The sequence below is a fragment of the Pan paniscus genome, chromosome 9, assembly GCF_029289425.2.
Source record: "Pan paniscus chromosome 9, NHGRI_mPanPan1-v2.0_pri, whole genome shotgun sequence".
Taxonomy (NCBI): domain Eukaryota; kingdom Metazoa; phylum Chordata; class Mammalia; order Primates; family Hominidae; genus Pan; species Pan paniscus.
The window spans coordinates 125,649,127-125,670,872 of NC_073258.2; the positions used below are offsets into that span (position 1 = coordinate 125,649,127).

Sequence of the window (21,746 nt, forward strand, 5' to 3'; positions counted from 1 at the left end):
TTTTAAATTTTGTCACATTATGGTGTTCCTTTGCTCCAAACCTTGCTCCAGCGGCTCCCCATCTCAACACCTATGGTGGCTTACGATGTTTGATCGGATTGCCTGCTTGACCTACTGTCTCAGCATTCTTCCACTCTCCCTCTGCTCCAGTCACACTATCCTCCTGACTTTTTCTCAACCAGGCAATGCTTCCACCTTGGGGCGTTTATACTTGCTGTTATATCTGGAACATGTTTATAAAGCCTCCGTTGAAGAGCACAGTGGCTTCTTCCATTATCTCATTTAAGTCTTTGCTGAAAAGTATCTCAGTGCAGCTTCTCTGGACGTTCTAATATTTCATCCCTCCCATCCCCACCCTGCCCACCACACTCCCTATCGGCTTTCTTTGCTTTTACTCCACATCACACACATTTACTTACTCATTGTTTATTCGCTTATTTCCCCTCACTCTATTGTGAATTCCCTGAGCAGGGATATTTGTTTCGTTCATAGCTATGTATCTCCGGTGCTTGGAACAGTACTGGTTTATAAAAAGTTAGTAGTAATGTATGTTAATCGAATGAATAAATTATCCTACAGGGATAATTGAGTGTCTCTGGATTACAGCAGAGCTTGCAGCAGAGAGGGAGACCACTCAACAGGCCGTGATGTCCAAATATAATAAGATGTATGAAACAGTACTGTAAAATTAGCTGCACAAAGGATCCGAAAAATTTGTTAGCTTAGTTTGTTTCTCCAGGAAGCCGTGCCAGGCTCGCCTCCCTCTTTCATTCTTTTCCCGTGATTCCCTCTACTGGGACTCCTGACCCTCCTAGTCGCCAGATCACAGGCCCAACGCATCCCTTTCCGGAGGGATTTAGGAAGTCTCGGCGTTGGTCCAGGAACTACAGTCCCACCGCGCCTCACATAGCGCATTACCCAGCGACTCCGCTTACCCACACGTCCCCGCCCCCTCAGCCGGACAGGAAGAGGAAATGACGATACCTCGGACGCTCGAAACTCCACCTCTCACGCCTTCCCAGCTCCGGGAGGGGACGTGGGCTCCGGAAAGGGCGGGCATAAGGCTACGGATGGGCGGGACGGAGCAGCCCACCGCAAAGTGGCGGTTTACTTGAGGCGGTTACCTTAGTACTCCGAGTAGACTGAGTCTGTGGCGAGCTGCGGGCCGATTCCTGGCTAGTGCCGTCTCAGCCGGAGCAGGCCTCGGGGCCTCAGAAGCAGGCTTTTATCTGGCCCGAGGCTCCCAGCCGTTCAGCGCGTCTTCCCACAACCTATACCGATTATTGGGACTCTCGGCTGCAGACACAGGTCCCCGCCCCTCCCTCTTTCTCCGGGTTGCAGCTGTCATTCCTCCCTTCCCGCCTCGCTGCGCCCACAGCTGAGGACAGTCTTCGTTCTCTCATTCCCATCCTTTCTCTTCCCTCTCATCGCCATTTCTTCTAGAAGGCAACTTAAAAACCTTTCCTTGCCTCTTTATTTCTTCCCATTTCTCTTCCCTTCTTTTCTTCCTTTTTCTCTAGAATCCTTGTGTTTCCACTTCATGCCAGGCTCCTGCCTCCAGGGCTTCTCTCCTTTTCACGGGCCTGTGGCTCATGTGTTAGGAGGTTGAACTTTTAATGCAATCATTTGAAGATTTTAAGCTTTTTCTTTCTCCTAATCAGGAGTCACAGATGCTGGGAAGTATGGCCCGAAAGAAACCTCGAAATACCTCAAGGTTGCCCCTGGCTTTAAACCCCCTGAAGAGCAAGGACGTGTTGGCAGTGCTGGCTGAGAGGAACGAGGCTATAGTACCAGTTGGGGCATGGGTGGAACCTGCCTCACCAGGTAGTTCGGAAATCCCAGCATATGTGAGTGTCAGTTTGATCCAAATATGGTGGGATTCCCCACCACCCTTTTTATTAGCCTTCTCTAATCCTGGGTGCTTAAAGATGAACAGTCCGAGGATGCTGTTTCTATTCTGCCATAAATAGTTTATGCTCTTGCATTAGGATTTTAGAACAAGTATTTGCCAAAACTTGACTGCAGCTTTAGTTGGCATAATCAAATATTTATTATTCACCTACTATAATATATAGAGCATAATCTACATGGAACAGGTTATATAGATATATATCTGTATATCAGTTTACTTCAGACTCTTGATTGCTTGTTATGCCCAAGACATAAGCACTATCTACATCTTCCAGACACTGCAACTTAGTATGGATGATAGTTGGCATACTTCAAGTAACATTAATTGGTTGCTTAAGGTTTATGATAAATTTTGTAATGAGGATTCAGGCAAAATGGAGTAATAGAATAAAGGAGAAAGAGATGAACTCTGGTAATCTGAGAAAGTCTAACTAGAAATTCCATGGTTTCTGATAGTCTTTCACCAAACTGTGCCCCTTAGCTATTTGTTCAAATTTAACTTGGCACTTACCACATTGTGTTATAGTAGATTGTTTATATATCTTTTCCTGATGCAGTGTGAGCTCCTTGAGCGTAGAGAACAAATGTCATTTATCATCACATTCCCACTTTTATCTTAAATACTGCCTAATCAATATAGACACTCATGAAGTATTTATGAAAGGCACAAAATGTCTTCTGTATGTGTAGACAAGGTGCTGAACATGGATGAAAAAAGGATGAGATATGTTCCCTCAGTGTACTTGATCTCAGAAGAGAAATGAGACATGTTTAAATGTTAAAGTAACGCAACATACTATATTCATTTTATTTATGTTTGCACATATGTATGTATATTCATTGATTTATTCCTACCCTGCCTATTTCCAAAAAGGATTTTAAGAGTCTAGGTGGTATATCTATCTAAGTTCTAAGAATATAATGCTCAATCAAGAAGCTATGACGTTGGGTTGATGTGACCCAGGAAAGTGTAATGAAGAATTTGATCGGAGAAGGGAAGGGAATGATTCTCCTATTAAGGAGAATGAGGAGAGTAAGAAGTAAGCAAGGTTCAGGATTCTAAGGGTAGATTAGATCGATTGGAGTGGAAAGCTTAGTAGGAGAATGGTCGCTGACAGGATTATGGAAAATAGGGATGGTAGAGTACCTTAGGAAATTTTGGAGAAGGGATTGACTTTGTTTAATATTTACAGGTGAATGTCATGATCAACCAGTGTTTTCATTAGATGAATTGCTTCGAAGGTTTTGAAGGATAGGGAGTGATTGGATCCTGGGGATAAATTAGAATATAATTATAATAATTTAAGCATGGAGTATAGCATCGAAACTTTGTTAGTGGTAAGAAATAGAGAAGAACAGCCTTGAAAAAGGATGGTTGAAGTGCTTGAGCCCACGAGTTGTAGGCTGCAGTGAACTATGATCATACTACTGCACTCTAGCCTGGGCAATAGAGTGAGACCCCATCTCTGGAAAAAAAAAAGGAGTGGAATGAGAAGGGATGAATGCAGGAAACACCCCACAAGACTTGGTAAGATTTGGTATAAAGATATTTTGGTATTTAAGTTGTTGACACCTCTTTGTAATTGCTCAAACTACATCTGTATAATATCAGTAGTGTCAACATGCCTAAAATTTGACACCATCAAACTTTTTCTGTGTTAAGAAGTATTGACTATCATATTCACACACATTAACTCAAAATATTAAAGTCTTGGAACATGGATAAACATATCTCCTTTTCCTGATTTAAAAATTTCTAATCAGTTCCAGCCAAAGGGAATTTGATCAAGCATCTAATAGAACTCCTTATAGCTTTAGCATATCTAGTCTGGGTATCCACCCTTATTAACGGATATAGCTCTGTCAGCTCAAAATAAATGCTGAATAGTTACTTCTAAAGCTTAGCCCTTAGATCATGTCTGTTCTAAAGGGGAACTTCTACTCATTTTTCTCCCCAAAATTTCAGGGGGCCATCAGGATTCCTAAAAATGTCATAGCTTTAGACTACCTCCCCCCAATAATTATTAATAAATTAGCATCAAAAGACACTGCTGTTCTATCATCATATATGGGATTGCATTATTTTATAATTTGTTCTGGTTACCTTTTGCTGTGTAACCAACCACCCCAGAACTTAGTGGTATAAAGCAAATAATACTATGTATCAGGAATTTGAGCAGGGTACAGTGGTAATGGCTTGTCTCTGCCCCATAGTGTCTGGGGCCTCAGCTGGGGCTCAAATAACTGGACATGTCTGAGACACCTTGACTATTTTCCGGCTATTGGCTGGAGCTAGAAAATAGTCAAGTTCTCCCAGTAATGTGGCACCTGCTGGGCTGTAATGTCCAAGATGGCTTTCTTATTCACATATCTGACGCTTGGCCTAGGATGACTAGAATGTCTGGGTGCTGGTTAGATATGTTTCTCTTTTCACATGGCTTCTCTGTTTGACTAACTTGGGCTTCCTCACAGCATGGTAATCTCAGGGTAGTCTGAATTTTTATATGGTGCTGACTTCCTTCAGAATGAGCACTCTAAGAACAGAGGTGGAAGTTTCTTTATGACCTGGCTTGTAATCTTGTGGAGTAAAAGAGGAGCAGAGAAAATGGAGGTAAAAGAAAGAGGCCGAATGGCTTAAACTTGTCTGGGGCTTGAGTTAAGCTGGGTCAGTTGTTCAGGCTTCATTACGTATATATCTCTCCGTTGGAATTATTTTACCTAATTGTTCTTTGACACTTGTACACTCCACTAGAGTAGTTTATGGGATAGACATCTTGGAAATTTTAACTTAAATTGAAATTTGAATGCATTTGATTTTGAGAATTTAATGACAGCCTGTAAAATGATCTGAGGTACCCTTCAGAATTAGAAGTTGGAATCACTGAGTTAGAAGGAATAGGTACGAGATATGATGATGATTTTATTTAATTTGAAAATTCCTAGTGAAAGAGAGACATAGTCAAGAGAAAAGCAGTGTAGAGAGGAACATAATTGTTGGAGTCAGAAACTTCTAGTTCTGCTACTAGTTAGCTATATTAAAATTACTTAATCTTTCTGAACTCCAGTTTCCTCATCTGTAACATAAGGGATAAGAATACCTACTGCCAAAGGTGGTTTTGAGGATAGAGTGCTACAATGTAGTTAAAATACTTGTCACCTGATAGATCCATAATAATGATAAGTGCTGTTATGATGATGATTATGATTATTATTCAAAGCACTTAGAGGAGATAAATGCAGATCAAGAACTCAAATGGGATAAAGTGTTTCAGATTGTTCAGAACAAGCTTGTCCAACATGCGGCCATGGGCCACATGTGGCCCAGGATGGCTTTGAATGCGACCCAATGTAAATTAATAAATTTTCTTAATTAACACAATGAGTTTTTTTGTGATTTTTTTTTTCTCATCAGCTACTAGTGTTAATGTATTTTATGTGACAGTTCTTCCAACATGGCCCAGGGAAGCCAAAATATTGGACACCCCTGGTTTAGAATATGTTTTGGAATTGAGCAATTATATAAATATATATTGACTACCCTTATAGTGAAGGCTCTGTACTAGATGCCGTAGGGGAAATAAAGGAGAATTGAATACATATCCTGCCCTCAAAGAGTTCATAATCTAGTAGGGGAGTCAAGAAGTACTATACTCAGTTAACATTGGTGAAATGAGAGGTGTTATAGCATAAGAGGGCTTAGAGAGAGAGTGTTGTGGAAGGTACTGGGGAGTGGGTATTAAATGGTTGTGAAAACTGAATAGGCCTTTACTAGGTGGAGATGAAAGGAAGGGCATGCCAGGTTAAAAATGGAGCATAATGCCAAATATGAAGACATTTTAACAATAGGACATATTTGGTGAGTGGTAAGTAACCTGGTGTGTCTTGACTATTTACTCCATTTTAGAAAATGTGTAACGTGTTAGGTTTTATTTGGTTCATTAAGATTTAATGAAGACATCGTTAGTTCTAATTCAATAAAAAATTTAAGATTTGATACTCATACATTCCATTTTTTTTGTACAGAATGGAATTATTTTTTTCAGGATTGTATCCTTATCCTGACTGTTTTGTGTTTAAAACAGCCCTAATGGACAAAACTGCTAACATTTAAGTTCATTTTCTGTCTTTCATCTTTAAAGACATCAGCATATTTAATTGAAGAAGAACTAAAGGAACAGCTAAGAAAAAAACAAGAAGCTTTGAAACATTTTCAGAAACAAGTTAAATACCGAGTAAATCAACAAATTAGGTTGAGAAAAAAGCAACAGCTTCAGAAGTCTTATGAAAGAGTAAGTTCAAAAGTGAGCCTGAGTAAAGATTGAATGGAAAATATGTGTGTTATGAGATAAGCTATTAGGCAGTAAGAGAATTGCTTTCCTTTGATAACATGCCTAATATAATCTAATTAACTAGTGAAGACAGTAGATTTTTTTTGTAGAGAAACCATGTTTTATTCCTGTGTTCTGACTCAATTTTTTGCTTTTACCAAATAGTTAAAAGCAATGTCAGAATTTTGGGTTCAGACTTGAGTTTGAATTTTGGCTTTGCCACTTCTAGCTATTGACTTTTGGCTAATTACTTAACTTCACTGATTGTAGTTTCTTCATCCATAAAATAAGGATATGATACTTCTCTCATAGGATTGTGTGAGAGTTAGATGAGATAACCTAAATTATTAGCACATGGGAGGTGCCTGGTAAATGTTAGTTTCTCTGCCAGCTAAAGCCTCTCCCCTGCCCCCCACCCCAATTTAAAATCTTCTGAACTGCTTTAGAGGCATTATTTGATTGCTCTGGATTGGGGTAGAATGTTACTATCCCCCTTTCTTCTTTCGTGTAGGCACAAAAAGAAGGCTCCATAGCCATGCAGTCTTCAGCAACACACTTAACTTCCAAAAGGACAAGTGTTTTTCCAAACAATTTGAATGTTGCTATTGGAAGTTCTAGGTTACCTCCTTCCCTGATGCCTGGGGATGGAATAGAGGATGAAGAGAATCAGAATGAATTATTCCAACAACAAGCCCAGGCTGTAAGTACCTGTTCATTTAATTTTATGTCTATGATATTTTCCCCATCCCCTAAACTATAAATATGACATCTAGGGTATGAGGTAGGGATTAAGAGTTATCACACTCAACTTCACTTTTGATAATCATCCCTTTTTTTTTTTTTAGCTTTGTAAAGTGGGGAATAGTGGGATAATGCTTTTTAAAAATTTTAAATTTAAATTCATTTGTGTTTGGTAAGATACTCTAAAATTATCTAAAGAAAAGTGCCAAAGTGCTAGAATTCAAAACCTATTAGAAAGCACTTTAGGTCAAGAACATGGATTTTCCAAGTTATATTGAAATTATATTCTAGGCAAGCTACTATTAGTTTGTAATATACAGAGAGAAATAATTCTTACCTTCGTTGCAAAGAAGTTCAGTATACATAGGTGGCATTTCATTTATTATTTATCTTTGTCTCATTTTTCTTATTTTTGTTTTTTAATCTGATTATCACAATAAATGAATCTATAGTTGTAGGTTAAAGAATAATACATAGTAAATTCGTAACATATCCAGAGTTTTTGGAAAAATGTAATTTTTATTTAATGACTCATTTTATATACCTAATATTTAAAAATTAACCACTGTGAGTAGATTTCATCCATTCAAATTGCTTGACTCTGTCCATTTAGCCCCCACCTTAGTATACCTGAGCTTTTGTCCAGTTGATACAGTCTTCAACTCTGCTTCAGTAATTGTTCTTCATCTTATTTAAAATGTATTACTAGAAATAATGAGAGGAAGAGAGAAAATATGGAAAATTATGAGTATGTGAAAATAAAAGCTGTATTACTGCTTAACATACTTGGTCATAATTTAATTGTGCTATTAGTATAAATAGGAAAAGTTTAGAAGCACACATTATCATGTTGAACTACTATTAAAATTTTTTTCTTTGTCCACAACTATTTGACTCTTTCTTGTCATTGTTCAGTTTGTAATAATCATTTTTATTTGTTTAGCAAATATTTATTGAGCCAGGCACTGCATAAAGTACAAGGAATAGAACATTGACTTAAGACAGACACAGTCCTTGCTTTCGTGGTGCTTGTAGCTGTTAGTCCCACTGTAGTGAGGATTTTACTTCATCTGTTTAATACAAAAATAGAACTCATCAGTCAGCAGTATTTGCATATGCTGTTTGTTATGGATTGTAGCGATACTAAGGAAATGTAAAATAGGACCTTCCATGGGTTTATATTTTCAGGTAGAAATACAAAACTAATAGACCACTCATTGTATCAGATAATAATATAGAGAGATTTTCTGTGTTTTGCAATAAAGTTGTGCTATGGGAGTTCAGAAATTTTTAAGGAAACAGTAGGGGAAGAATTCATGGGAGAGATAGAATTGAACTACACATTTTGTATTGGTAAATTCAAGAGAATTTGTTTTTCTTAGAGACGGAGTCTCACTCTGTTGCCCATGCTGGAGTGCAGTGGTGCAGTCCTGGCTCACTGCAACCTCCTCCTGAGTTCAAGAGAATCTCCTGATTCTCCTGCCTCAGCCTCCTGAGTAGCTGGGGTAGGTGCCTGCCACCATGCCTGGCTAATTTTTGTATTTTTAGTAGAGATGGGGTTTCACCATGTTGGCCAGGCTGGTATCAAATTCCTGAGCTCAAGGGATCCGCCTGCCTTGGCCTCCCAAAGTGCTGGGATTACAGGTGTGAGCCACCACACCTGGCCGAGATAATTTTTTCTTAAAAACCACCCAAACAAAAAAAAAGCCTAGAATCTCCAATGAGCCAGGTGTATTTGGGAATAAGTAATGGAACCTTTCTAATTGGTAGTTTATAATGGAGAATAACCAAAAATGGGGTTGGATAAGGAGGAGGAAATCAGGTTATGAAAAACCTTAAATGTCACAAGATTTTTAAAAGTTTTTATAATACCCCCACACTTTTTTTTTTTTAAAAGGACATGAACTACTGAAGAATGCTCAGTGACTTAACTATTTTGAGCCTGTAAACTTTGTCCATATGACTCCATGACAATAGATGCTTTCTGATCTTACCACTTCTGTTGCAGTTTTTATCCACTAGATGTCACCGTGAAACTAGACAATGAGACAGTTCAGGCACGAACTCCCTTAGTTTATCTAGAACTGGTTGGGTAAATGGTACACATAATTCACTTTCTGAATGTTAGTACACGTCTCAGTTTTCTTGTGTTGGTGTTATACAAACATGTGATCTTGGAGTTGGAAGAGTTTCAAACATTCATCTGACATGTTGAAACATTTATACATGAAAGTATTTGATGTCTGGAATATACTTAAATAATAAAAGAATGAGGTAAAGTAGGGAGTTACGGATGAAGCAAGATTGGCTAGGAGTTGATAGTGCTAAAGTGAGGTATCCATATCTGTCCATGGTGGTTCATTATAGTGTTCTGATTACTTCTGTATATGTTTGAAGTTTTCCATAGGTTTGAATTTATTTATATTTTTAATTAAATGTTAAAAAAGAATATTATCTGGTCCTATCTTTCTCTGTCCAAGGAATTCAGTTCTTTTTTTTTTGATTATATTTTAAATTCTAGGGTACATGTGCACAACATGCAGGTTTGTTACATATGTATACATGTGCCATGTTGGTGTGCTGCATCCATTAACTTGTCATTTACATGAGGTATTTCTCCTAATGCTATCCCTCCCCGCTTCCCACCATGCCATGACAGGCCCTGGTGTGTGATGTTCCCAACCCTGTGTCCAAGTGTTCTCATTGTTCAATTCCGACCTATGAGTGAGAACATGCGGTGTTTGGTTTTCTGTCCTTGAGATAGTTTGCTTAGAATTATGGTTTCCAGCTTCATCCATGTCCCTACAAAGGACATGAACTCATCCTTTTTTATGGCTGCATAGTATTTCATGGTGTGTATGTGCCACATTTTCTTAATCCAGTCTATCACTGATGGACATTTGGGTTGGTTCCAAGCCTTTGCTATTGTGAATAGTGCTGCAATAAACACATGTGTCTTTATAGTAGCATGATTTATAATCCTTTGGGTATATACCAAGTAATGAGATGGCTGGGTCAAATGGTATTTCTAGTTCTAGATCCTCGAGGAATCGCCACACTGTCTTCCACAATGGTTGAACTAATTTACAGTCCCACCAACAGTGTAAAAGTGTTCCTATTTCTCCACATCCTCTCCAGCACCTGTTGTTTCCTGACTTTTTAATGATTGCCATTCTAACTGGTGTGAGATGGTATCTCATTGTGGTTTTGATTTACATTTCTCTGATGGCCAGTGATGATGAGCATTTTTTCATGTGTCTGTTGGCTTCATAAATGTCTTCTTTTGAGAAGTGTCTGTTCATATCCTTTGCCCACTTTTTGATGGGATTGTTTGATTTTTTCTTGTAAATTTGTGTAAGTTCTTTGTAGATTCTGGATATTACCCCTTTGTCAAATGTGTAGATTGCAAAAATTTTCTCCCATTCTGTAGGTTGCCTGTTCACTCTGATGGTAGTTTCTTTTGCTGTGCAGAAGCTCTTTAGTTTAATTAGATCCCATTTGTCAATTTTGGCTTCTGTTGCCATTGCTTTTGGTGTTTTAGTCATGAAGTCCTTGCCCATGCCTATGTCCTGAATGGTATTGCCTAGGTTTTCATCTAGAGTTTTTATGGTTTTAGGTCTAACATTTAAGTCTTTAATCCATCTTGAATTAATTTTTGTATAAGGTGTAAGGAAGGGATCCAGTTTCAGCTTTCTACATATGGCTAGCCAGTTTTCCCAGCACCATTTATTAATAGGGAATCCTTTCCCCATTTCTTGCTTTTGTCAGATTTGTCAAAGATCAGATGGTTGTAGATGTGTGGTGTTATTTCTGAGGCCTCTGTTCTGTTCCATTTGTCTATATATCTGTTTTGGTACCAGTACCATGTTGTTTTGGTTACTGTAACCTTGTAATATAGTTTGAAGTCAGGTAGCGTGATGCCTCCAACTTTGTTCTTTTTGTTTAGGATTGTCGTGGCAATGCGGGCTCTTTTTTGGTTCCATATGAACTTTAAAGTAGTTTTTTCCAATTCTGTGAAGAAAGTCAGTGGTAGCTTGATGGGGATAGCACTGAATCTATAAATTACCTTGGGCAGTATGGCCATTTTCACGATATTGATTCTTCCTATCCATGAGCATGGAATGTTCTTCCATTTGTTTGTGTCCTCTTTTATTTAGTTGAGCAGTGGTTTGTAGTTCTCCTTGAAGAGGTCCTTCACATCCCTTCATGTAAGTTGGATTCCTAGGTATTTTATTGTCTTTGAAGCAGTTGTGAATGGGAGTTCACTCATGATTTGGCCGTTTGTCTGTTATTGGTGTGTAGGAATACTTGTGATTTTTGCACATTGATTTTGCATCCTGAGACTTTGCTGAAGTTGCTTATGAGCTTAGGAGATTTTGGGCTGAGTCAATGGGGTTTTCTAAATATACAATCATGTCATCTGCAAACAGGGACAATTTGACTTCCTCTTTTCCTAATTGAATACCCTTTATGTCTTTCTCTTGCCTGATTCCCCTGGTCAGAACTTCTAACACTATGTTGAGTAGGAGTGGTGAGAGAGGTCATCGCTGTCTTGTGCCAGTTTTCAAAGGGAATGCTTTCAGTTTTTGCCCATTCAGTATGATATTGGCTGTAGGTTTGTCATAAATAGCTCTTATTATTTTGAGATATGCCCCATCAATACCTAGTTTATTGAGAGTTTTTAGCATGAAGCGCTGTTGAATTTTGTCAAAGGCCTTTTCTGCATCTATTGAGATAATCATGTGGTTTTTGTCTTTGGTTCTGTTTATGTGATGGCGTACGTTTATTGATTTGCATTTGTTGAACCAGCCTTGCATCCCAGGGATGAAGCCAACTTGATCTTGGTGGATAAGCTTTTTGATGTGCTGCTGGATTCAGTTTGCCAGTATTTTATTGAGGATTTTTGCATCGATGTTCATCAGGGATATTGGTCTAAAATTCTCTTTTTTTGTTGTGTCTCTGCCAGGCTTTGGTATCAGGATGATGCCGGCCTCATAAAATGAGTTAGGGAGGATTCCCTCTTTTTCTATTGATTGGAATAGTTTCAGAAGGAATGGTACCAGCTCCTCTTTGTACCTTTGGTAGAATTTGGCTGTGAATCCATCTGGTCTTGGACTTTTTTTGGTTGGTAGGCTATTAATTATTGCCTCAATTTCAGAGCCTGTTATTGGTCTGTTCAAGGATTCAACTTCTTCCTGGTTTAGTCTTGGGAGGGTGTATGTGTGGAGGAATTTATCCATTTCTTCTAGATTTTCTAGTTTATTTGCGTAGAGGTGTTTGTAGTATTCTCTGATGGTAGTTTGCATTTCTGTGGGATTGGTGGTGATATCCCCTTTATCATTTTTTATTGTGTCTATTTGATTCTTCTCTCTTTTCTTCTTTATTAATCTTGCTAGCGGTCTATCAATTTTGTTGATCTTTTCAAAAAACCAGCTCCTGGATTCATTGATTCTTTGAAGGGTTTTTGTGTCTCTATCTCCTTCAGTTCTACTCTGATCTTAGTTATTTCTTGCCTTCTGCTAGCTTTTGAATTTGTTTTCTCTTGCTTCTCTAGTTCTTTTAATTGTGATGTTAGGGTGACGATTTTAGATCTTTCCTGCTTTTTCTTGTGGGCATTTAGTGCTATAAATTTCCCTCTACACACTGCTTTAAATGTGTCCGATAGATTCTGGTATGTTGTGTCTCTGTTCTCATTGGTTTCAAAGAATATCTTTATTTCTGCCTTCATTTTGTTATTTACCCAGTAGTCATTCAGGAGCAGGTTGTCCAGTTTCCATGTAGTTGTGCGGTTTTGAGTGAGTTTCTTAATCCTGAGTTCTAATTTGATTGCACTGTCATCTGAGAGACAGTCTGTTGTGATTTCTGTTCTTTTACATTTGCTGAGGAGTGCTTTACTTCCAACTATGTGGTCAATTTTGGAATAAGTGCGATGTGGTGCTGAGAAGAATGTATATTCTGTTGATTTGGGGTGGAGAGTTCTGTAGGTGTCTATTAGGTCCACTTGGTGCAGAGCTGAGTTCAAGTCCTGTATATCCTTGTTAACCTTCTGTCTCGTTGATCTGTCTAATATTGACAGTGGGGTGTTAAAGTCTCCCATTATTATTGTGTGGGAGTCTAAGTCTCTTTGTAGGTCTCTGAGGACTTGCTTTATGAATCTGGGTGCTCCTGTATTGGGTGTATATACATTTAGGATAGTTAGCTCTTCTTGTTGAATTGATCCTTTTACCGTTATGTAATGGCCTTGTCTCTTGATCTTTATTGGTTTAAAGTCTGTTTTATCAGAGACTAGGATTGCAACCCCTGCTTTTTTTTTGTTTGTTTTCCATTTGCTTGGTAGATCTTCCTCCATCCCTTTATTTTGAGGCTATATGTGCCTCTGCACGTGTGATGGGTCTCCTGAATATAGCACACTGATGGTCTTGACTCTTTATTCAATTTGCCAGTCTGTGTCTTTTAATTGGGGCATTTAGCCCATTTACATTTAAGGTTAATATTGTTATGTGTGAATTTGGTCCTGTCATTATAATGTTAGCTGGTTATTTTTCCCATTAGTTGATGCAGTTTCTTCCTAGCATCGATGGTCTTTACAATTTGGCATGTTTTTGCAGTGGCTGGTACTGGTTGTTCCTTTCCATGTTTAGTGCTTCCTTCAGGAGCTCTTGTAAGGCAGGCCTGGTGGGGAGAAAATCTCTCAGCATTTGCTTCTCTGTAAAGGATTTTATTTCTTCACTTTTGAAGCTTAGTTTGACTGGATATGAAATTCCGGGTTGAAAATTCTTTTCTATAAGAATGTTGAATATTGGCGCCCACTCTCTTCTGGCTTGTAGAGTTTCTGCCGAGAGACCCGCTGTTAGTCTGATGGGCTTCCCTTTGTGGGTAACCCAACCTTCTCTGGCTGACCTTAACATTTTTTCCTTCATTTCAACCTTGGTGAATCTGACAATTATGTGTTTTGGGGTTGCTCTTCTCGAGGAGTATCTTTGTGGTGTTTTCTGTATTTCCTGAATTTAAAGGTTGACCTGCCTTGCTAGGTTGGGGAAGTTCTCCTGGATAATATCCTGACGAGTGTTTTCCAACTTGGTTCCATTCTCGCTGTCACTTTCAGGTACACCAATCAAACATAGATTTGGTCTTTTCACATAGTCCCATATTTCTTGGAGGCTTTGTTCATTTCTTTTTATTCTTTTTTCTCTAAACTTCTCACTTCATTTCATTAATTTGATCTTCAGTCACTGATACCCTTTCTTCCACTTGATCAAATCAGCTACTGAAGCTTGTGCATTCGTCACGTAGTTCTCGTGCATGGTTTTCAGCTCCATCAGGTCATTTAAGATCTTCTCTACACTGTTTATTCTAGTTAGCCATTCGTCTAATCTTTTTTCAAGGGTTTTAGCTTCCTTGCGATGGGTTCAAACATCCTCCTTTAGCTCAGAGAAGTTTGTCATTATCGACCTTCTGAAGCCTACTTCTGTCAACTAGTCAAAGTCATTCTCCATCCAGCTTTGTTCCGTTGCTGGCGAGGAGCTGTGATCCTTTGGAGGAGAAGAGGTTCTCTGGTTTTTAGAATTTTCAGCTTTTCTGCTCTGGTTTCTCCCCATCTTTGTGGTTTTATTTACCTTTGGTCTTTGATGATGGTGACCTACAGATGGAGTTTTGGTGTGGATGTCCTTTTTGTTGATGTTGATGCTATTCCTTTCTGTTTGTTAGTTTTCCTTCTAACAGTCAGGTCCCTCAGCTGCAGGTCTGTTGGAGTTTGCTGGAGGTCCACTCCAGATCCTGTTTGCCTGGGTATCACCAGTGGAGGCTGCAGAACAGCAAATATTGCAGAACAGCAAATATTGCTGCCTGATCCTTCCTCTGGAAGCTTCGTCTCAGAGGGCACCTGGCTGTGTGAGGTGTCAGTCGGTCCCTACTGGGAGGTGTCTCCCAGTTAGGCTACAGGAGGGTCAGGAACCCACTTGAGGAGGCAGTATGTCCGTTCTCAGAGCTCAAACTTCATGCTGGGAGAACCACTGCTCTCTTCAGAGCTGTCAGACAGGGACGTTTAAGTCTGCAGAAGTTTCTGCTGCCTTTTGTTCAGCTATGCCCTGACCCCGGAGATGGAGTCTACAGAGGCAGACAGGCCTCGTTGAGCTGCAGTGGGCTCCACCCAGTTCGAGCTTCCTAGACACTTTGTTTACCTACTGAAGCCTCAGGAATGGCGGACGCCCCTCCTCCAGCCAGGCTGCTGCCTCGCAGTTTAATCTCGGACTGCTGCGCTAGCAGTGAGCAAGGCTCTGTGGGTGTGGGACCTGCCAAGCCAGGTGCGGGGTATAATCTCTTGGTGTGCCATTTGCTTAGACTGTTGGAAAAGCGCAGTATTAGGGCGGGAGTGTCCCGATTTTCCAGGTACCATCTGTCATGGCTTCCCTTGGCTAGGAAAGGGAAATCCCCCGACCGCTTGCACTTCCTGGGTGAGGCGATGCCCCACCCTGCTTCGGTTCACCCTCCGTGGGCTGCACCCACTGTCCAGCCAGTCCCAAGGAGATGACAGGTACCTCAGTTGGAAATGCAGAAATCACCTGTCTTCTGCGTCGATCACGCTGGGAGCTGCAGACCGGAGCTGTTCCTATTCAGCCATCTTGGAATGGACCCCCCAATTCTTTTTATATTATCTCCATATATGGCCATCTAATTCCTGCCACAACACCTCCACTATTGGACAACTCATTACTTTTTCAGACTGATCATTTTATTTTTAGAAGACTTGAAATTATTGCAACTATTTTTTCAACATGTTGAGTCAAAAATCTTCCTCCCTATAACTTTTATCCATTGGTCTTAATTTTGCCCTCTCAGGTAATAAAAAATAAGATGGCATCTGAGAGCACTTCAAGTATTTGATTATAGTTATCATTTTTCTTTTTTGGGTTTCTATATTCCTAATGCCTTATTGATTTCTTCTGAATACTATTTTGTTTTTCAATATTCTTCTGAAATAGGACCTCAAAAACAACACAATACTGTATTTTAAATATGATTTGGCCACTATTGCTCTTAATCCGCACCCCTCACCTCACCCTCTACTTGATAATACTTGGTATTACCTACTTGTTCAAAGGTCAGTTAAGATTAGTTGCCTAAAGGTAGGAGCTAGAATTGTAGACTGGAAGAAATTTCAAGTGTCTTATAATATATAGAACCAGTATTTTGTTTTCATTAGGACTGATATTTATCTTTAGGGATTCAGTTTCTGTGATGTCCCTTGACAGCAGCATTTTGGTGAGGAATTGAAGAACAACTGATCATTGTTTTAGTCTTACCATATAATAACTTTTTATTGATCTGTCCCTATTCAGTTTGCTACTGTTTTCTAGCATGGTTTATTCCAGCTTTTCGTTTCTCACTGAATCTTTTACTATCTTATTTCTATTTTTATTCTCTCTTTACAGTGCTAGTTTTCCAGCTTTTTAAAACCATGGAAATAATTACTTTTTGTAGTAAAGCTTTAAGTAATGTGAAATAGCCTGCTAAATTCTTGTAATCTACCATTGAAAAAACTAGTATTTCAGTCAGACACTTTTGCCTGCAAGAACTCAGGCTAACCCAAACAAGGGGAAAGTTTATTTGAAGAATACACATGGGTTAATAAGGGAAGAATCAGAATCTCACACAAATCCAAACTCCCTTGAGGAATGCAACTGGAGAGTTTTTCTGGATGTGAGTTTTTCTGGATGTGAGCTCCAGTGACCCCAAGAGCATGAGATATTTGATCTTCACACTAATATTTAATCAGTAGCTTGATTGATTCAGTTCTTCTCATAGGGTGACCAACCTTCCCTATTGGTCTAAGATCGAGGGGTTTCCAGGACATGGGACTTTCAGTGCTAAAACTGAGACAGTTCTAGGTAAACTAGTATAGTTGGTCACCTTGTTTCTACATGTATGCTTCCCTCTTATTTTCTCATTTCTATACCATTAACTGGTATTGTCATCTCCTCATCACAGCTTCATAACTTTGGTATACTTGAGGACCCGTTAGCCTCTTTTTTCCAGTTTAGGACCTTTTATGTTCAAGTCCTCTCTCTAACTTTTCTCTGGATATTTCCTAGTTTATTATCTGAGGTAAGGAATATTTATTGGCCCAGCTTGCCTTTTTGCATTAGGTCTACATTACTGGCCATCTTATAGATTGATAGCAATTGTGACAAAAGAAAGATAATGCAACTCGCTGCATTGCACTGGGATTCATGGGCTATAAAAAGTGGCTCATGTGAGTTCAACTTTTAATGTATGGTATTTTCTGGCCACTGAAAAGTCTAACACATTTAAAAATCAGTATGATATCATTTGCAAATAAACTACGTTATACTTGAATAGAATTCAACTTTGATTAGATTTTTATGGCCTTAACAATACACTTTACATTGGTATTAGTCCTCCATGATAATAAAGTAGGTAAAATTCTATAAATATTAGATCTCATCTATACTCTTTTCCCATGACCTACATAGTATTACTAATTGTTTCGTTTATACAGTTACATGTAAATTCTATCTTATTCTTGATTGGCTAAAAAATTACACAAACAAGTTAAAAAGAACTGAAGAAAATATGAACAGTGTCCTAGTTAGATATCTATATTTCTCAAATTTTATCCTTCATATTTGCTTGATGCTTTAAATTTTACTATCTAATCATAGTTTGCTTTAGATTTTAAGATTTAAATCTCAACATTTATATATTACAATTTTCGTTTTGTTACAAAGAAGTGCTTTTGCTAATTGTTAAAGTTATGTTTCTGTGTGCAAAATAGACATTTTTTTTGGTGTGCAGAAGACATTGCATCAAGGCCTATTTTTATTTGACATACTACTACACAACCCTTGCTCCAGTCAGCTAAGGCTAGGGAGGAAGTTGCCTAAGGCTGCCCCTTTAATAGGGCTTGTAGGCCTGGCAGTATTCCTTAGAAGGCACTGTGATTGGTTGTCTGGTATACCTGGGATATAGTCTCTAGGGGTCAGTGCAAGCAAAGTTTTGTTGGCAATGGTTTGTTAGTTAGGAAAACTAACAAACAGAAAGGAATAGCATCGACATCAACAAAAAGGACATCCACACCAAAACCCCATCTGTAGGTCACCATCATCAAAGACCAAAGGTAGATAAAACCACAAAGATGTGGAGAAACCAGAGCAGAAAAGCTGAAAATTCTAAAAACCAGGGCATCTCTTCAAAGGATCACAGCTCGTCGCCAGCAACAGAACAAAGCTGGATGGAGAATGACTTTGATGAGTTGACAGAAGTAGGCTTCAGAAGGTCGGTAATAACAAACTGCTCCAAGCTAAAATTTAGGCCCATGTTCTGTAGGATATTCCTGAGGTCTGATATATGTACATATGTATTTATATATGCAATATGAGAACCAAAAATGCATTTATATGTTTATGTTGTTCATGAGAGGAAGCTTTTTGAGGGATATTGTCTGGGATTTTTTTTTCTCATTTTTTACACTGAGTTTTATTGAAAGTATATATGTACATAGTTTGAACAAGTAAAATAAATAGTTGCATGCATTGTTATTAAAAAAGATAAGTACTTTGCACATTTCCTCATCGTCCTCAGAAGCAACTATTTGCATTCTTTTAGTTTTGTCTTTTGGTGTTAATATTCATATTTCTGAGCAACATGCTAGTAATACTCCTTCTTAATTAAAAGAAATTTAGGCATTTTTTATTGATTTACCACTAGGAAGGATGAGGATTTATTCCTCTTTCTCTCCCCTGCCACCACTACACATGCACTCTTTCCACTCCCGTCCTCTCTTTATAGTTATATTGTAATTATGCTTAGATCTATATTAAACATTTATGTTGTTATGACTATATAAACATTAGTCACAGCTGATCTATGAGTAAACTATGATTATGTTTCCATCTATGTATGGCTTTTTGTTTTATCTGGAGTTATATTGATTTTTCATTTGCTAGGTTTTCTATTTATCTAATTATTTATCTAATTATGAGTAATTCATCTTCATCAGGGAATCTAAGCCTTAGTCAGAGATTTAATCGTAGTCTGTTAATAACAGTTAACTACAAAAGAATCAATAGTGTGCCTAAGGTTCTAGATAGAAAAGACTTTTGGTCAAATTTTATGTTTTGAGTATTTACACACATACAACACATGCACATATGGATATGTACATTTAAACATATATGTAAGTATACATACAAATGTATATATATACCACAAACATTCACACAATTACACATATATGTAATGACCAACATCATCTTGCAGAGAAATGTGCTTATCTACTTGTTTATTTGAATTATTGCATAATTTAATTTATAATATCCCCCTGGGTTCTATGTTTTTGTTAAATTGCTTGTTAACATTAACTTTAGTCTTTGTATTAGCTTCTGGTGGCTGCTGTAACACATTACCTCAAAGTTAATAACTTAAAAAATTACAGAAATTTATTATCTCTCAGTTCTGGAGGCCAGAAGTCCAGAATCCACTTCACTAAACTAAAACGAAGGTGTCCTCAGGGCTGTGCTCCCTCCTCAGGTTCTAGGGGAAAGTTTGTTTCTTGACATTTCCAGCTTTTGGTGTCTGCTGGCATTCCTTTTCTTGTGGCTGCATCACATCAATTTCTGCATGCCATTTTCACATCACCTCCTTTTCTGTATGTTGAATCTTCCTCTACCTCTCTCGTAAGGACACTTTTGATGGCATTTAGGACCCATATGGATAATCCAGGATTATCTTCTCAATGTCCTTAAGATCTCAAGATCCTTAACTTAATCACATTTGCAAAGGCCCTTTTTTCTTATAAAGTAATATTTACAGGTTCTAGGGATTAACACCTGGTATCTTTGGGTGGCCATTATTCACCCAGTGACAGTCCTCAAAGCATGTCATTGAAAAAGCCTTTCCAAGATTGATGCTTGGTGAAGGGTTATGGTAACTACAGAGAAACAGAAGAAAAATAATGTATATTCTAGCTTTTGGAGCAGTTGAAATATCCTGCTTAAGGGCCTATAATCAATGTGACTCTAATAGAGGTTTGGACTTGATGGGAAATGAAAATTCTGAATCCCTATTTCAAATTTGTTACAATGGGGATTTTTGAATCCTTGGTCACATGGTGCAGGGTAATAACACCTACCTTAAGTGTCAATGAATGAAAGGAGGCATAGTCATGGGGCTATTTTTTTTTTATAATTTCAACTACACATATCTCTTTTTGCATTGTGAACAGCTCTATCTTGATTCCCTTTGGCCACTCCGCAGCTGACCAAATCTAGAAGTCTTCCGCTTGGCAAAACAAAGAGTAGTATGTTTCAATCTGATTTCTCTGGACAGAGGTATAGACCTCTGAAAACAAGCTTAAATAGAGGTAATGTGCTGTAAAAAAATCTGGGCTGGTAGAGTAGAGTGTTTTCATCCTTAGGTAATTATTAATAAAGCCATAAAGTTTATTTTATTTTTTTTTAAGACAGAGTCTTGCTCTGTCATCCAGGTTAGGGTGCGGTGGCGCAATCTTGGCTCACTGCAGCCTTGAACTCCAGGCTCAAGCAATCCTTCCACCTCTCCTACCTCAGCCTCTTGAGTAACAGACTACAGGCGTGTGCCACTACGGCAAATTTTTTTTGTATTTTCTGTAGAGAAGTCATAACCATCATTTCTCTTCAAGGGATAATTGATATTATTAAACTTCCAATGAGTGGATTAGTAGCGGTCTTGGCTTTGCCATAATTTTACTGACTAGTACAGGATATACTTTTCCTCCACGTGATACAGTGCTTATCTTTATTTTTCAATTTTAATTTTAATTTATTTTTTTTTTTAAGATGGAGTCTCTGTTGCCCAGGCTGGAGTGCAGTGGCGCTATCTCGTCTCACTGCAGCCTCTGCCTCATGGGTTCAAGCAGTTCTCCAGCCTCAGCCTCCTGAGTAGCTGGGATTACAGGTGTGCACCACCATGCCCGGCTAATTTTTGTATTTTTAGTAGAGATGGGGTTTCACCACATTGGTCAGGCTAGTCTCAGTCTCGAACTCCTGACCTCAGGTGATCTGCCTGCCTTGGCCTCCCAAAGTGCTGGGATTACAGGTGTGAGCCACCACGGCTGGCCTACAGTGCTTATCTTAAAAATGATATATGTTTTATTTGTTTCCCTAATGAGATATTCTTTGCAAATTTGTGAGATATAAAATAGGCTGTGCTTCTCTGAAAAAGAAATCAAAACAGCCGCATACTGAAATTTCTGGAGATAAGGAATGAACATGAAATCAACATTTAATATTAGTAGTCATTTATTAGGTGTTACTTAAAGTAGTTGAAACAAATTGGTTCTTTTGAAATGTTTGAATTTGTGTTCTAAGTTAATTTAGGAAGGCTTCTTGGAGGAAGAGGAAGGGAGATTCAAGAAAAGACTTTAAGTAGCTATAGTCTTCAAATGTTGAGGGTGGTGAAAGGAGTCATGTAAATTGGGGATAAAAGGGCTTTAAGGAAACTAGAAATAGAGTCCTAGCAAGCAGTGATGAAAGCAATTAAACATATATGGAGCACTTGAAGAAATAACTCCTTATTGACAAAGGTGGATAGAAGGTAAGGAATGTGTCTGGTCAGTGATCTCCAAGTGTATTAATTCAGACTTTAGGTTTTCATATTTTTGTGTACATGCTTTATATAAAGTATACATTATTTCTTAAAAAACAGTTTGAGTAACCGCCCTTAAACCAAGTTACAAAGTACAATCTCTAGAATAATGACAATAATGTT

General features: G+C 38.4%; 1 protein-coding gene across 7 annotated transcripts in view; it reads left to right on the forward strand.

Annotated features, from left to right (window-relative positions):
- The first annotated feature begins 967 nt into the window (after positions 1–967).
- CCDC15 (coiled-coil domain containing 15) overlaps positions 968–21,746 on the forward strand; it is a 100,650-nt gene continuing 79,871 nt past the window's right edge. For 5 of the 7 annotated variants that reach the window (XM_063608297.1, XM_063608298.1, XM_055095025.2 and 2 more), the window contains exons 1-4: positions 999–1,308; positions 1,662–1,847; positions 6,051–6,200; positions 6,751–6,939. In XM_063608297.1, coding sequence (XP_063464367.1) covers positions 1,671–1,847; positions 6,051–6,200; positions 6,751–6,939 — 516 coding nt within the window. In that variant the 5' untranslated portion in view covers positions 999–1,308; positions 1,662–1,670. Of the gene's footprint in view, positions 1,309–1,661; positions 1,848–6,050; positions 6,201–6,750; positions 6,940–21,746 lie in introns of all 7 variants that reach the window. The other 2 variants (XM_003819928.5, XM_055095024.2) reach the window with 2 other exon arrangements.